The 16,589-nt window shown below is 50.1% G+C and overlaps 1 protein-coding gene across 2 annotated transcripts in view; it reads right to left on the reverse strand.

Annotated features, from left to right (window-relative positions):
- Nucleotides 1-4,255: 4,255 nt before the first annotated feature.
- TRANK1 (tetratricopeptide repeat and ankyrin repeat containing 1) overlaps nt 4,256-16,589 on the reverse strand; it is a 79,680-nt gene continuing 67,346 nt past the window's right edge. For both annotated transcript variants that reach the window (XM_047099187.1, XM_047099186.1), the window contains 4 exons: nt 13,461-13,606; nt 7,426-10,475; nt 6,002-6,100; nt 4,256-4,934 (listed from right to left, as the gene is read on the reverse strand). In XM_047099187.1, the coding sequence (XP_046955143.1) occupies nt 4,834-4,934; nt 6,002-6,100; nt 7,426-10,475; nt 13,461-13,606 (3,396 nt within the window). In that variant the 3' untranslated portion in view covers nt 4,256-4,833. The remainder of the gene's footprint in view (nt 4,935-6,001; nt 6,101-7,425; nt 10,476-13,460; nt 13,607-16,589) is intronic.

Raw genomic sequence — 16,589 nt, forward strand, 5'->3', positions numbered from 1 at the left:
AAGGGGGAGGGAGAAGCCATCAGCAAGGTACCGGGCGTTCTTTAGGTGGGTTGTTGTCTAGAAACGTCTCCTGGTGCTGCAGAATTCTCTGTTCTCTGCCTGACACGTCATCTGGCCCTCCTCAGTGGTGCTGCGACCTGAATGACTGATAGGACCTTTTGGGGGGAGGGGTTGCCCTTGGGAAGCAGGGTACTGTCACCGCTGTATCTTTGAAGTGAGACGTAAAATTGAAATTTGGCTCCTTATACTAGTTATGGGAATTCAGACACGCTCTTTAAGGCCTCTGAGCCCATTTGGGCATTTATAAAATGGAAATAAGGACACGAGCTTGTAGCTTGTTTGTAATTGCATTATACTCCCTTATTCCCTGCTTTTCTTCCATCGATGGACCAAGAACGGGAAAAGATTTCAGGCAACAATCTGTTTCCAGCGCAGGGAGGGGTAGTCACGAGTAGAGACCAGCTCTGGGGAAAGAGCTGGGGCAGCTTTTGTGTGCCCTTTACGGAGGTGGGGACATTTCTAAGAGGGCTTTGTTTCCAGGGACTCAACCTTCTTTTAGAGACCGAGGCTATTTTTAACCCAAGTTTTAGTGATACTGCAGGACAGCTGTTTCAGGGAACTATGTAGGCCAGTCCGTGATATTTGGAGTCATGGTTTTAAGGTTAGGGAGTGGGATGGGATGGGGAAGAGCTAGAATAAGTCTGGAGTTTCCGGAGGCATCCACAGAGATCTACACTTACCCTGAAGAACACTGTAACCCAAATTCACTTTGTGGCCACTCAAGTGTCTAGATGGGCTGAACAGAAGAACTTTCTTTCGTTACACTTCAAGTTAAGTGTCAGCTTCTGCCCTCTCTCGGTCCCCATTTGCCATGACCAAATCACGATGGAGAACAGATCGGCAGTGCCCATGTTGGAGAGGCTGTGGGAGAAGCGATCTCTCACACCCTGCGGTGGAAGCAAGACCGGGACAGCCCCTCTGGAGGCACTCCGCCAACATTATTAAAATTAAAACTGGAATCACCTTTGAACTTGACATTCCCACTTTTTGTTTGAGGGGATTTAAAAAATTATTTATTATTATTAGATTGTTATTTCAATTGTGGCAAGATGCACGTAATATACAATTTACTACCTTAAACTTGTGTGCGTGCAACCCAACAGCATTAAGTACATTCACATTGTGCAATCGGTCTCCAGAACTTTATCTTACTGAAACTCTCTACCCATTGAACAACACCTCCCTATGTCCCCTCCCCCCAGCGTCCGACAACCACCATTCCACTTTCTCTGTCCACGATTTTAAGCACGCTAGGTGATGCATGTAAGTGGATTCGTGTGGTATTTGTCTTTTTGCAACTGGCTTACTTCACGTAGAATAACATCCTCAAGGTTCATCCACGTCATAGCGTGTGTCCGAATTTCCTTCCTTTTTAGGGCCGAATCATATTCGGTTGTATGTTTATTGCCAGCATTCCTACTTTTAGGGATTTAAATTAGAGAAGCGTTACAGCCAGTGTCCAGGAGCATCTGGGACGGTGTAACATTGGAAGGAACTCGCGTAGTCAGCTGGGGGCAAGGCTGAAGACCATGAATCTGGTCCAGTTTTTAACAAAGAGCTAAATGGAAAAATGGCAAACACCAACGGCTCACTGAAAACTCAAGCTAAAGTGGAGGCCGTATGGTTCAATCCACTTTTGGAAAAATAAAGGCAAATTTAATTCCAAATTGGTGGTGCTGGTGACTGAGCGCTCCGTAAGAGCTGGATTTTTAAAAATAGTTTGGATTATATTTGCCGTCATAGGAAACAGTAAAGGTATTGGTAGAAATCGAGACGGAGGGATGCAGTGGACGAATACTTGTTCAAATAGACGGTCAGAGAAGAACGCGCTTCACCCGCTCAGGTGTTTCGGTGAGAGTGTCATATGGCCCGTGCCCATGATAATCCGGTAAGAGAAGAGGCTCTTCTAGAAACCCGAGAGGCCGCGCAGATCTGCCTTGGTCCCGTGCTTCCCATCCTAGCTGAACCCCATCCCACTGGCATACACGTGCAGCCGGCTGTGAGGAAGAGGGACCCTCAGCGTCCTTCCTTCCCCCCGTCATTACAAGACTGGCCCTTTGTCCCCAGAGAGAATTTGAGGCGAACAAGGGCTCTCGGCTAAGAACAGTCAGGCCAAAGCATGTACATGTTGGTAGGAGCCATCCAGCCCCTTCCCTTCCCCCAACAATCCTCAAGGGCCCCAAACACCACCCTAAATGGTTAATGCTGACTGCAAAGAAGTGGAATCCACGTCTGAGGCAGTTAGGAAAACAGCTGATTGTTCGTGATGGGTTTTTGGAAGGTCATCTGTCCCTGAGAATCCACCCTCTTGACTGGGGAGGTAGACACTAGCTATGTCCACGCCTGTCCAGCAGCGAGGTGCACAGTGGGGGGAAGGACCACAAAGCAAGCTGGGGGTGGGGGTGATCACGACAGAGCTCCAGCCTGGGGGAACCCCTGAGGCGGAAGAGAGTTAACACAGTAGGTCTGTTAGCTTTTGAAAGGCCTGCTTGGAAAGCTGCCCCTTGGCTGGCGTCTGGGAGCTTGAATTTCTGGAAGGTTCCTGCCGTCCTCAAAACCGATAACCGCACCTCACAGTGCTCACTGTTTGTACACCGTAGTTCATGCGGAACACCTGCTTTCCGTCTGAGACTCTGGGACTTTGCTACGTGCTAGGCAGAAGACGCCTACGTGAGCAGCCCCTGTTAAAAACTCTGAGCACTGAGCCGCTAATAATTTTTGATCGGCAACAATTCACATGTGTTGTCACACTTGTCAGTGGGGGAATTAAGTGTATCCTGTGTGAGTTCACCGGGAGAGGACCCTCAGAGGCCTGCACTTGACATCCCCCTCGACTCCGCCCATGTGCCTTTTCCCTTTACAGATGGTGCTCCGTAGAGCTTTGGCTGGGTCCCGTGAGCCCTGCTAGCGTTCCCGAACATGAGAGTGCTCTTAGGGACCCCTTACACCTACCCCCTTCCCGGACTTCCAGGCAAGGCCTGGGACACCAAAGCCCCTGGACTGGGTGGGGCCTGAGGATTGAGGGCATCAGGGGAAGTTGCTGACCATAGTGCTGAATCCCATTCCTCTCTCCCCAGCCTCTGCACCCCTATGAGTCGAGGACCCCTATGAGTCGAGGAGGTAGATTCTCGGGAGTGGTTCTCTCCAGGGAGTTCTATGAGACAGCGTTGACCCAGAAGGTAGCAGGCTCATCTGGCCCAGTCATGAGCCTCCTGGACCTTGAGGCATAGGATCAGAGGACAGAGGACGCTTTGTTTCCGGAGACTCAGCTGTCCTGCTCATCCAACACAAGCAAATCCTGAGATCCCAGAACCAAGACCTGAGGGTGCTCGAACCCATGGCAAAAGCTACAGAGCCACCGGGCATCAGGGCATGCACAAAGGGCTCTGAGACCATTCAACTCCCCTAAAGGGGAAACTGAGGCCCCACTGGCTTATGTAAATGAAGCTGCCACCCACATGATATGCATTTCTATCACTGCTGTTTCTCCACGTCACCGCCTCTGTCCCACAGCAGACCCCGAGCCCCCACGGACTCAAGTGCCACATCTAGGCACTCAGTGATCTGACCACCCCAGGTTACACGGCTCAGTGGGGTCAGGAGAAGATCTGACCCCGGGTCTCCTGCCTCCCGGGGCAATGTTCTTGTTGGGGGCAGTCCCAATAGGCAGCAGTGACAAAACTCCCACAGTCCACACCCTAAACGCTCAGGAGACACGGGCAAGCCCTCAAGACACCGCAACCAGCTGTGAGTCCCCGGATGTCTTCATTTCAGAAGGCGTCAGCCAGCTGGCCAGAGAGAACCAGCCCCAAGATCCACCCCTTGACTGAGTGGAGACCGGAAATAAGTCAACGGACAGCGCCACGTAAGAGAAATGATTTCACTTTATAAAAATGTGATAATACGGCAAGATTTGATTTTTTTTTTCCGGCAAGTGAAATTTATAAAAACCACCTGGAATAAAAATTAGAAACAAGGAAATAGAGTCATTTAGAAAGACGATAAAGAGAAAACGCTAAGCAGCAAAAGCAACACGGCGGGGGGGAAGTTGGCTCTGCTGCGAGGACAGATCAGGGAAGGACCGACGTAAGCCGAGCTTTCACACAGGCTGAGCTGGGGGGCAGGGCAGAGGGTGGGCAGGAAGCGTGAGCGGCACGAAGGCCTCCAGAATGGGACCATACGGATGGCCGCCGGCTCAGTGGGAGTTGGGGGTAAAGCAAGAGCCTCCTTCAACCAAGAAAGTGAGACACATAGGGCTACATACAAACACTTGTGGAGTGTCTGCACCATAGCCAAGGCAGAGTTAGGACCACCTCGGAGAGGCAGGCTGGGAATCCCCCACAACACCCCCCAGGCTTGCCTTCTAGGGCAAAGGTCCTGAGGCTCCCACCCATAGGACGCTGGGGAGTTCTTGACTACATTCTGAGGTAGTCTCACCGTCACTCGCACAGGTAGCTGGAAATGGTCACAAAAAATGGGGAGAAGGAGGGCAGAAAAGTTGCACGGAGACAAGAGGCCATAACAGAAGGGCCCTTGCTGTAAGCAGGTTCGGAGATGAGCAGAGGGTGGCCTGGGGGTAAGGGGTGGCCAGCAGAGGGCCTACGTGGACCCTGGGCACAAGCAGCTCTTGTAACAAGAATAAAAATCAAAGGCATGGCTAGACTCCCCCTTTTAAGCTAATTTACATTCTTTTTCCCCGTCTGCCCCAGCACTCGGAATTCTAAGTCAGGATGGAATGTTCTGAAGGCTTAGGAGGCAGCAGCTGAGCGGACATTAGTATTTTCTCGGCTTTCCACCTTTCCGCGAACGCCTTCGAGGACGGAGTTCACCAAAGTCCTCGGCTTCATTTTCGTAATCATCTTCCTGGACGATACCTGTTTCAAAAGCCAAAAAGAAACAAACACAACACTGGGAACAAAGCACAGAACGGTGATTTTTTTTTTTTCACACCACTGTAAAACAGAACGTGCTAATAAAACCTAATGTCTCTGTAATTGTTTTAAATTAAAGGGCAAAAAAGCCTGGGTCAGGGCCAAAGGAAACACCCTTCTCTAGAGTTAAGTTCTTGTACAGGCTGGTGCCTCTGCCCTGATTTCAGAGACCCTTTGAATGGCAAAGAAATCAAACAAAAACCCAAATTCAACCACAAACTTGAGTTGCTATGCCAGTCATCTCCCTTTTGAAACAATCACGAAAATCATGGTCCTGGCAGGGAATATATTCTAAGGATATTTTTCCCCGACACAGATATTTGTGCCAAGTCCCTTTTAGTTTTCCCCAGCTCTGGGGTCTAGATTTCCCAGTAGCATCTGGATTAGGAGGACCCACAGAAGGGCAATCTGGGGCACATGAAATATACGGAATAAGAAAAAATTAGGTCTGGCCAAGAGGGCGTGGCAGTTGGGATGGGCAAGAGGGATGATACAGAATTTGGCAAGATCGTTCTGTCAGGAGAGAAACCTGACTCGCTCCGTACAAGCCCTTAACCCTCTAGGAAGGGGCGTGTAAGTCTCCCAGTGATTTTGTTTTGCTCACAAATGCGTTGGTGTTATATCCCCAAGGCCAAAACAGCGCTGATACATACTAGGCCCTCAATAAATATTCGCGGACTTACATGAATGGTTGACAGAGACGACCCTGTTTGCCAAAAGACAGCTCTTCAGTACTTTGTCTACGCGTGGGAGTCACTATATTGAGCATGAGTAGTGACTGGGTGTCATCGATAGGAGCCCATGAGCGGCACAAGAGATTTGGGAAAAAGCAACTAACATGAGCCCTCGGTCAGAGGGGGGAGCTCAGATGTTACTCGACTCACTGGGGGAAGATGACCCTAGACAGTGAGTGGACGTTATAGGTGACCCCACTTCGCGGTGACCTGGGAATCAGCGGAACCAAGAGCCACGAGACCCAGAGCATCACCCTGGGATGAAGGGCTCCTTACCTTCCTCATTTAAGTGGAGCTCTGCCTTCATCAGCCACGCCCGCGCATCCCTGACGGACGGGATCAGCATGTTGACCAAATGAGCCATCACCGCCTCTGCTACAGGAACCAAAGAACAAGGGCTCTGAGCGAAGGGGCTGCCGCAGGAACCAGAGCCAAAGCCCCTACCTCCCAAGGGCCGTCTGCGTGCTTCCTCTGAGGGGGACGACGGGATAAGGACCCACAGCCACCTTCTGCCACCTCAGACGTAAACCACAATTAAATGCTAGCCTGACGCCATCACTGTGTGACGGGCGGAGACTGCCAACAGCAAACCTTTCAGGGAACCTCGTTCAGCATGTCATTAGACCCACAGTCGGCTGAGCATCGGACTTCGGCTCAGACCGTGATCCCGCGGTTCACGAGTTCGACCCCTGTGTGGGGCTCTGCGCTGACAGCTCAGAGCTCGGAGCCCGCTTTGGATTCTGTGTCTCCCTCTCTCTCTGCCATTCCCGGCTCACGCTCGGTCTCTGCCTCTGTCCCTCCCCAAAATAAATAAACATCAAAATGTCCTTAAACCTTACACTGGAGTGTCTGGATGACAGAATGAGTTGTTTTTTTTTTTTTTTTAATTTTTTTTTTCAACGTTTATTTATTTTTGGGACAGAGAGAGACAGAGCATGAACGGGGGAGGGGCAGAGAGAGAGGGAGACACAGAATCGGAAACAGGCTCCAGGCTCCGAGCCATCAGCCCAGAGCCCGACGCGGGGCTCGAACTCACGGACCGCGAGATCGTGACCTGGCTGAAGTCGGACGCTTAACCGACTGCGCCACCCAGGCGCCCCCAGAATGAGTTTTAAACACAAAACTTCACTTATTTGGTACATAACACGACTTGCACTCAGTGTTGCTAGGAAATAGCGAACAAGGAAGTTAGAGGAAATCTGATTCAAAGGCCACGTAAGAATTCTTACTGTTAAGGTCTCACGCCGGGTATGGTTTAAGAACCCTCCTAAAAAGGAAGAGACCAGCTATGCAGTCCCAGATCTTAGTCAAACGTTCAGAACAGAGTAGGTGCTCAAGAAATGGTCACTGGAGAACAGATCGGAAGCTTAAAGAGTTTCCTCGGGACGTTAAACGCCCTCCCTACGTCCTTGTCACAGAACTTGAAACGCCCTCCCGACGTCCTCGTCACGGAACTAGTGAGCAAGGCCCTCTCTTCTGTGTGGTGCCAGGGAAACCATCCCGACTCAAGGTAACCACATGTTTTCAGTGGGGTGGGGTGGTTCAAATAATGGGGGTTTGCCGTGATTTGAGAACACCCGCTCCTCACTTGTATTTCTGCCAATGCCAAGCCCTGTCATTCCCAGGACTTGATCTGACATGTGTTCTCAAAGCCTGGGTTCTGACACCCCCCCAGGCCCCAACTTCTGGGGACGCCTTACCGCCAGCCCAGGCCTTCCGCCTGTAGAGGTCCTCCACCGTATCCGAGACCTTCTTGATGTTCTCCTGGACCTTCCTCTGCAACATGTGGCTGTGCTCTTTGGAGCCCAGGTGACTGCAGATCCACACACTCTGCTCAATGTCCTGCACCAGCAGCTTGCCTTCATCGATGGCCGGGTCCACCTTCTCATGGAAAAATTCGAAGTACCTCTGGTAGGCCACCTGCTGCCTCTGATGGCTTTCCAGGCGGATGTGCTGCTCGTAAGACTCGCTGTTCTTCTCCGGACCCTCCTCGTCTCCCGGCTCGGCCATGGAAGGGGCTACGGCCTCCGCAGCAGCTCCTTCAAGTGACTTCCCGGGGCCGAAATAGTTGTCAGGACCTCGGCTGAACTTCACCCCACACAGGTCACACTGGGTCCTGTCGATGTCGGCCTTCTTAAAGTTCCCGGCCCCCCGCTCCCTGGTCTCCTCTCGGAAGCACTCCGCCTGGGTGCTCACCCTTCTCCTCCAGCTGATGCACAAGGACACGACCAGGCACACCCTCCTCAACTTGCGCCGGACGGAAGCCTTCCGCTGCTTCCGGGAAAGAATGGCAGCGAGGACGGGGTCTCGGTCTTCTGACGCCAGCTCGTCCGTCTCGTCCTGACCGATCTCACACTCGGGTTCAGCAAAGTAGTCCGCGGGCTCCACACTGGGCAGGCGGCTCAGTTTCACCTCCTCGTGGTAGAGGCCGCGGACCACGGGCCCTTTGGCGTGCGCGCTGTCCCACCGCCAGCAGCAGTCCATCAGGTACTCTTCGTCCCGCTCGAAGAGCAGGTCCCGCAGCGCCTCAGCCACCGACTTCACGTTGCCCGCCATCAACACCCGCTTCGCCGCTTTCAGGAGCCTCTCGGGCACCCGGTCGGGGCAGTCCCTACTCATGAGCTGCAGCCTCGTCTGGATCTCCTGGAAGTGGCGGCACAGGAGAGGCTTGCAGTACGGCTGTAGAACCTCCTCGGCGTTGACCAGCATCACCAAGCACAGCACCAGGGTCCGCTCTGCCTCCCCGGACACCACACAGTCTATCTCACCGAAGGCGTCGAGCAGGACGTTGAAGTTCCCATTCTCTTGGCCACAGAGCACCTTGACGAGGTAGGAGAGGTGGAACCGGAAATCCTGAATGGCTCTGGCCACGTCCTTAGGCTTGTATTCCTGAATGATGGAGAACACGTCCCCGAGCTCCCTGTCCTTCTTGCTGACCAGGAACTCCCAGTAGTGCAAGAGCGCGATGTAGCTCTTGGGGAGGCGGAGGATGGCGTTCTTCCGCAGGCGGGCCAGGACCACCCCGCAGTGGACGACCTGGAGCTCCAACAGGGCCACCGTGTTTCCAATGCTGGGGATGAGCGGTTCCTTGCACCTCTTGACGAGGACGTTCATGAAACGGAAAAAGAGCCTCTTGTAGTCTTCTGGGTTCCTGTACGCGTAGAACTGGTCGATGCAATTCTCCAGCAGCCGGATGAAGCACAGGTGGGTCTTCTCGGCACCGTCATCGTCCTTGTTGGGCGCCAACATGCCGAATTTTCCTTCTATTCCCTTCACCTTGCCGCCCCTCCCCCTGCCCCTTTCCTCCTTTTCAGCCTCTAGAGCTTTGAGTTCCCTGTTGTAGTTGTCCTCCTCCTGACGGAGCAGCTTTTCGAACTCCTCCGGAGAGTTGGAGGAGACCAGGAACGCCTGCATGGCGTTCAGCCACAGGTCTGTAGACTCCCGGCGGCTTCGTGCCCTCTCGTTTTGAAACAGAAGACGGACGTACTCTTTCAGAGCTGCCCTGTACGACCGAAAGGATTTGTAGTTCGGTTTGAGGATCTCTTTGCAGGCCGTGGGGTTTTCGGACAACACTCTCTGGTGGAAATGCTTAGGGAAGAGGACGTTCAGGAAGGATTTGCAAAGGCCGTACATATAGCCAGACGAAACGTAATCCATTTCTTCGAGTTCCTCTGCTAAGATTTTAGGGAATACTTTCTTGGCTTCCAAGAGCAACCCGCTGATTGCCACCAAGTGTATCTTTGACTGAACCAAACACTTGGCCTCACAGCGCCGCAAGGGCCTGTGGAAATCTTTACAGTTTTCGACCTCACATTTCAGGCCCACGATAAACCTCATGCAGACGCCTGCGTAGGTCTTCCCCAGCAGGCTCTGCGTGATCTGACGCAGCCTGCTCAAAAGGTGTTTGTTGAGGGCCAATTTCACCTGGTCGGTCATTACCAAGAAACAGTCTTTTGTTTTCTTCTCTCTCAGGTTCACATCCAGGTCAAGAATGATTCTTGCTATGGGTCCAGGGTCGTTCTGAGCTATCTGGCAATACTTGGCATCCACCTGAGAAATGCCAAAAAACTCGAAGCAAGACTTGACCATCTCCTTCTCGGCATTGTTGGTCACTCTTTTGAGGGCCCTGACCAGATTGAGGAGGACTTCCAAGCCCCCCGGAGCCAGGGCCAGGACCTTCTCAGGCTCGACCTCACACTGGCTGGCAGCTTCGTAGAGTGCCTCCACCACTCCCGCCGAGTGATTGAGTGTGTCAAACTTGAAGAAGGCGTCCTTGAGCTTTTGAAAGTCTCTCAGGATTACCCCCTGAAGGAACTGGGCCTCGGCAATGCCGGCCAACTGGTTGGTTTCATAGCAGAGGTCAAGAGCTTCTCTCAGAATGGCCTTGGTATGTTCCACGTCCGCATCCCTGGCCACATTGAGGCGGGCAGCCCCCAGCAGACATGAGGCCTGGAAGTCCTTGTCGGCAGTCAGCTGGGCAGCCTCCAACAGGCAGCCATGTTGCTTCATCAGCAAGGCGGCCTCTTCTCTCCGACCCTCCCCGTTCAGCAGGTCTGCAGCCTCCGCTAGCCGTCTGCGAGACTTCAGGAACACCAGCTGGTCTTCTATGTCCAGCTTCGAGAGGACCGCCATCATCTCCTTGATCTTGTTTGCATTCAGGTACTTTGCTGCGGCTTCCAGGTAAAACTGACCGGCAGAATAAGACAGCTTGGATATGGGAAGGGTCTTGGCCCTCAGCATTTCTTCGTACCTGCAATGACAGACGACCCAAATGTCAGCTCATTACCACCCAGGAGAAAATCTCCTCCAAAATACAGCACAGAGCAAGTCAGACACAAGTCCCACCCACGTGTAGATCTAAATTACAAAACAGGGCCTAAACTTATCCGGCATCTTTACGAGTGGTTCATTTCGCGGGGGTAAAATGAATTCTTCATTCTCCAAAGGAACGAAGCTTTCGTATGTTCAATTGATGAAATGTTACGGCGTGACGACCTAAGCAAATGGAAGTTAGGTTTGAAAGTCAGCCTGAGAATTTAAAGAAAGAAAAGTAACTAAAATTTTGAGAAGAAAACTAAGTAGATAAATGAAAGTCAATCTGAAGGGCAACGATTATGCATAACCAAAATCATCCCTGTAGAAAAAAAGAAACCCTTAAATTTTCATAAAAGCACGATCCTCATTTTGGGCCGACAACCCCACTGAGTGGGAGACAGGACTAAGGAGAAAGGGTGAAGACAGAGCATGACACGCCAGCGTGACATTAACGACACCCGTCTTCCCCTCATCACCCAACCTCTGATTTTTCTCTTCGGCCAGGCACGAGCGTGGTTGATAAGAGTGAGATTAACGAAGCTCCGAATGCTCCCCTTTACTCTGCTGGTCAAGGTCAGTACCTCCCACACTACCAATTTTCAAGGCACTGGAACAATCCAATAAAACATGCGTGCTTCTGAACCCTGATAGGACAAAACCCGTCTCCTCACAACCAGAGAAGTGCCCAGGCTCCTTATGATGGCTCAGAGTTATCCCACAAACATCTGCTTTCCTAGCTTTTCCTCTTCTACGAGAGGTCTCCCATGAAGGGTTGTAAATAAAGATGAAGAAAAGGAGTATACTTCACATGTGAGCTTCGGCTAATGGAGTAGTGAGTACTTTCAGCAAGTGTAAAGAACTCCCCGGGTATTTCCTTTGCAAATCTACAAGGTCCACAATGTATTTTGGGTCATGCCAGTTAGCCACTGAATTCTACACTCAATATGCACAGTGCTCAAAGGACACTCGGACAGATCTAACGTGAGTTTCCAGTTAATACTCAGATTACACTTAGATCTCAACTCAACACATAGGAACTCTCAGCTGTATACCTCAATCAAGCTTAAAAAGAATAATGAGAGAAAAATATGTTTCTGGGGAAAATCTGTGACGATTCAATGCTCTGCTGAAAACCTGAGAGCAGAAGTTTAAATAACTAATTAAAACTTTAAAAAAACAACAACCTCTCAGTCAGTTTTGTCATATGACTTCACAAGGGAATTGGTCTGGTCAATTACTCATATCACGACTGCATAGCACCCTGGTAACTACGTGCCCAACAAATGTCACAGCTGGCACCCTTTTATGGAGTGATAGTTTGTGTCCCCCGAAATTCATACATTCGAGCCCGATCCCCAGTGTGGTTGGATTTCGAGATGGGATCTCTAAAGGAAGTAGACTACGGTTAAATGAGGTCACAAAGGTGGAGTCCTGATCCAACAGGATTAGTGTCTTTATAAGAAGACACCAGAGAATGACCTGTCTTTTGCAGTCTCTCTCCATGTGGAAGTGCCAGGGAAAGGCCACCTGAGGACACAGTGAGAAGGTAGCCATCTGTAAGCCAGGGAAAGAGCTCTCAGCAATAGCCCAACCGGCAGAGCCTTGATCTTGGACTTCTAGCCTCCAAAACTAGGAGAAAATAAATTTCTGTTGTTTAAGCCCCTCAATCCATGGCATTTCGTTCTGGTTGCCTAAACGGACTACTACATACCCGTTGCGTATCTCATAAACGTAAGGGTACCAAAGACCCTCACGAAGGAATATGCTCACTTTACCAGCCATGGCACAGAACACCTACTTTTCCATTTCCAAAGCTAAAACTCGAGGTACTGGGCACCTTTATCGAGGTGCTGGTTACACAAGTAGATCTATTTTGTGAGAATTAGGTGCACCTTTTTGACTATATATTATACTTTAACAAAAGCTAACTTCCCAAAAACCTGAAGTTTGAACACCTGGGTCCGTTATGTTCATTTTGTCACATGCAGAATTTGGTAGAAAGCAAGGAAAATGTAGAACCAACCCACACCCTGCTTCTCCAGGAGCTGAGAAGTACACTCAAACAGAAACACAGAATAGCAGTCTCTGTCATTGCAGCTGCCCCATACCACCAAGAAGATCTCTTCGGGGCACCAGTAACATGCCGTTTCTGTATTCCTTGTCAACCATTAGCCCTGCCCATCTCGACATCATCTTTGGAATATGAGCTAGATAAAGGCTCGAGAAGGCCTCCAGTGGGTCATGTATGAAGCTTATGAGGGTATGTGAACATACATTTCCTACACATATGTATGACCGCATGGCTGAGGGTCTGCCCATAGATCACGGTGAAGCAAAGGCCTGACTGCCCACTAGTGCACTTACCTTCATCCGTCCATTCAGCGAAATTGCTACCTCAGCAGGTAAGGGTAGAGGACAGAACCATCATTAAGCACAAAATTGCCATGTGTCTTATATGCACGCTTGTAACAAACCCTTCATCATCTTCTGCCTCTTCTCATGACACTGTGTCAAAGCTTATAAAGAGAGTAGAATACATTAAATGTGAATATATTAAGAGCGTGTATGTTAAAGGCACTGGAATGGCTGCCGATGAGAGAGTGGGAACGGAGACCGGCCATGACGAGGAAGAGGATGAACAAACTAAAACCAGTGGTGACTCTGCTGGGAACTGGAGATTATATTCCACTCTTTTTCCTCCCGCACTTCCCATTCAGCTCCTCGGTTAATCCTTTAGGCTTGGTTCTTGCTTTCAAGGAGCTCTTGACCCAGCACCGAGGCCACCACTCAAGTGGAAGGAGGGCGACACGGGCAGGCCGCTTCAGAAGAGCAGAATAACACCCTCCAAGGCAGGCTGCCCCCAGACAGCAGCAGGAGGGAGGGAGCGGGGTGGGGGAAGGGAGAGAATAAAACCACCTACTTTTCGGCTGCAATAGCAGCTTCTTCAAAAAGCTCCTGTTCGCAGTACATTTTGAGTGCTAGATCGAATTCCTGGATCTGCTCAAAGCATCTGAAAGCATCTTTGTAGCACTGGCTTCGCTTATAGAAATAGGCCGCATCTTTTATCTAGGACAGAGTAAAATACACTCTTAGAGTATTCATAGCATAACTTTTGATCTTAAAAATAAGCCAATACCACGAACAATATGTCTGCTATTTGTTAGGACCCAGTGAAAAATGCTAAGACATAGGCGATATTAGGAAAACGATTTCCTTATATAAAATTACATAAAAATTATATATAAAATGCAATACATATTGTATTATACATATTATATATTGTATAGAATTATTTATAGCGAGAAAAATAAAGTTATATCCCAACCTCACACCATATACAAAATTAACCTTCAGATAGGATAAAGACCTAAATGCGAAAGCTATTGGACGAAAACGTAGGAGAGTATCTTTGTGACCTTGAGGTTAAAGAAAGTCTTCAATAAAACCCAAAACACATAAACTTCCTTTGATGGAATCAAAACTGCTGAATAAAGGGTATGTGAAATAAAGTTAACAGAGAGAGGGCAAACATGAACATCTAGACCAGCGCCATCAAATAGACCTTGCAGTGAAGATGGAAATATTCTACAGCTATGCTAGCCAATATGGTAGCCACTAAGCACGTGTGAAGAGTGAGCACATGGAATGTGGGTAGCGTAACTGAGGAACTGAATTTTTCATTTCATTCCATTTCCATTCATTTTAACTTTAATTTCCACATGTGGCCAATGGCTATCATATTTGACCAGACAGATCTAGAACATAAAATGGATTCTTTCGACCACAAGAAAAAGACTTTCCTGAAATCACAACAGAAAACTAGGCAAAGGATACAAACAGGCAGGTCACAGTGGGGGAAACTTGAATGACTAACAAATCAATGAAGATGCTCCAGCTCACTGATAGAGAAACGTCAATTAAAACCACAGTGAGGGGCGCCTGGGTGGCTCAGTCGGTTGGGCGTCCGACTTCAGCTCAGGTCACGATCTCGCGGTCCGTGGGTTCGAGCCCCGCGTCGGGCTCTGGGCTGATGGCCCAGAGCCTGGAGCCTGCTTCCGATTCTGTGTCTCCCTCTCTCTCTGCCCCTCCCCCGTTCATGCTCTGTCTCTCTCTGTCTCAAAAATAAATAAAACGTTAAAAAAATTAAAAAAAAAAAACCCGCAGTGAGATACATCCATGAAATTGGCAAAAATTAGAAAACCAGAGCCCATTGAATGTGGTCAAGAACATGGGGTGCGTGGAACCGTCCTGCACAGAGTGGTACGGCTGTTCTAGAAAGCAAAGTAGCTTCCACTTTCGCTTAGTGAAATTAAGTATATGCATACCCTAGGGCCAGCAAGCCCATTTCCAGCAGTACCCAGGACTGGCAGGAGACGTGCTGTGCCACATAGTACTGTGTGTGGCAGCCGGGAGTTGGTGGCAACTTGGACGTTCACCGATAGGGAAATGGAAAAGTCAAATACAGTGGATGCCCATTCTGGAATACTATCAGGGGTCACAAACCTGGCCAGACCTCAACACTATAGCAGGGGGTGGAAAGAGTAAAAACCAGAACAACATGCTATTTACAAAAGCTCAAAACATACATGTATAGAAAATACTAGAATTTGTTATTCAATTAGGCATGCGTATGGGGATGACACGTTAAATTCACTGGAATGGCTGCCAGTGACGAGAGAATGGGACCGGAGACTGGCCATGAAGAGGAAGAGGATGAACAAACAAAAACCAACAGTGGGTTTGCGCGAACAGAAGATTATATCCTGCTCTTCCCCCCACACTTCCATCCAGCCCTTTGGTTAATCCTTTGTGCTTGGCTCTCGCCACGTTTCCGCAATTCCCCTTCCCGGCACCCCACCACCATCATGGCAACCCAAATCACATCCACTGGCCTGTCTGCTTCTACTCTTGTTGCCTACAGACCCCCCGCAGAGCCTCCAAACAACGAGCTCCATGTGGCTCCTGCCATCAGAACCTTCCACTGGCTCCCTGTCACACGTCAACAAAATCCAGTCCCTACCACGGACTTGGAGGCCCTACGTGACTTGCTCCTGCCGCCCTCTCTTGCTCATTTTACCACTTCTACCCCACTCACTCTGCTCTGGCCCAACCAGCTTGCTTGCTGTTCTTCAAGCTCGCCCACACGCTCACACCTCGGGGGCTGTTGCCTGCAAGGACGCTTGGCCCACGATGCCCTCCAGGTGTTCGCACCGTCTCTGCTCACAAGACAGCTCCCTGCCCGCCCCCTGCCCAAAACAGCAACACCTGACACCCCTCTCCCCTCACCCAGCCTCATCACCACTGGCATCTTCTATGCTACTGGCTTGTCCGCCGTCCCTCTCCCACACTAGGAACGGAAGCTATGTCAAGGCAGAGGCCCCTGTATTGTCGCCTACCGGCCACCGAGCACCCACAGTGCCCGGCACACAGCCCGGGCCCATCTGTTTGTTGAATAGTTCATTTCATAATTCTACTTACTGCTCCTGAGGTCCAAAGAGAAAACAAAACCAAAATGAAATAAGACAAAATATATTCCAGTCCCTCCAGTAAATTTTAGTTGGCTTTTATTTATCTAGACCATCTACACCAAGTGCCAAAATTCAAAGAAGATTCAGGTATGAGGGGTGTCTGGATGGCTCAGTCAGTGAAGCATCCAACCTTGGCTCAGGTCATGATCTCACGGTTTGTGGGTTCTGCATCGGGCTCTGTGCTGACAGCTCGGAGCCTGAAGCCTGCCTCCGATTCTGTGTCTCCCCCTCTCTCTCTGCCCCTCCCCTGCTTGCACTCTGTCTCTCTCTCTCAGGAAATTACTAAACATAAAAAACAAGGAAAGATTCGGGTGTGAGGTTCTTCTAAGTCCCGAGACCTCATAGAGCCGGGAGCATCTAGACCCATCTCGGCCACATGAATAAAACCCCATAACCGGATTACCTACCACCCCACCTCTTTCTTCCCCTGACAGTGCTGATTACTCTAAAGGAAAACCCCCCAGTGTGAAGGCAGGCCCTGCCGGGTGCCAAGCGTGTGCCCAACCGGAGAGAGAGCAGAG

The sequence above is a fragment of the Lynx rufus genome, unplaced genomic scaffold (genome assembly GCF_022079265.1).
Source record: "Lynx rufus isolate CCGP_SWC_20201006 ecotype Redwood Valley unplaced genomic scaffold, mLynRuf1.p SCAF_5, whole genome shotgun sequence".
Lineage (NCBI taxonomy): Eukaryota > Metazoa > Chordata > Mammalia > Carnivora > Felidae > Lynx > Lynx rufus.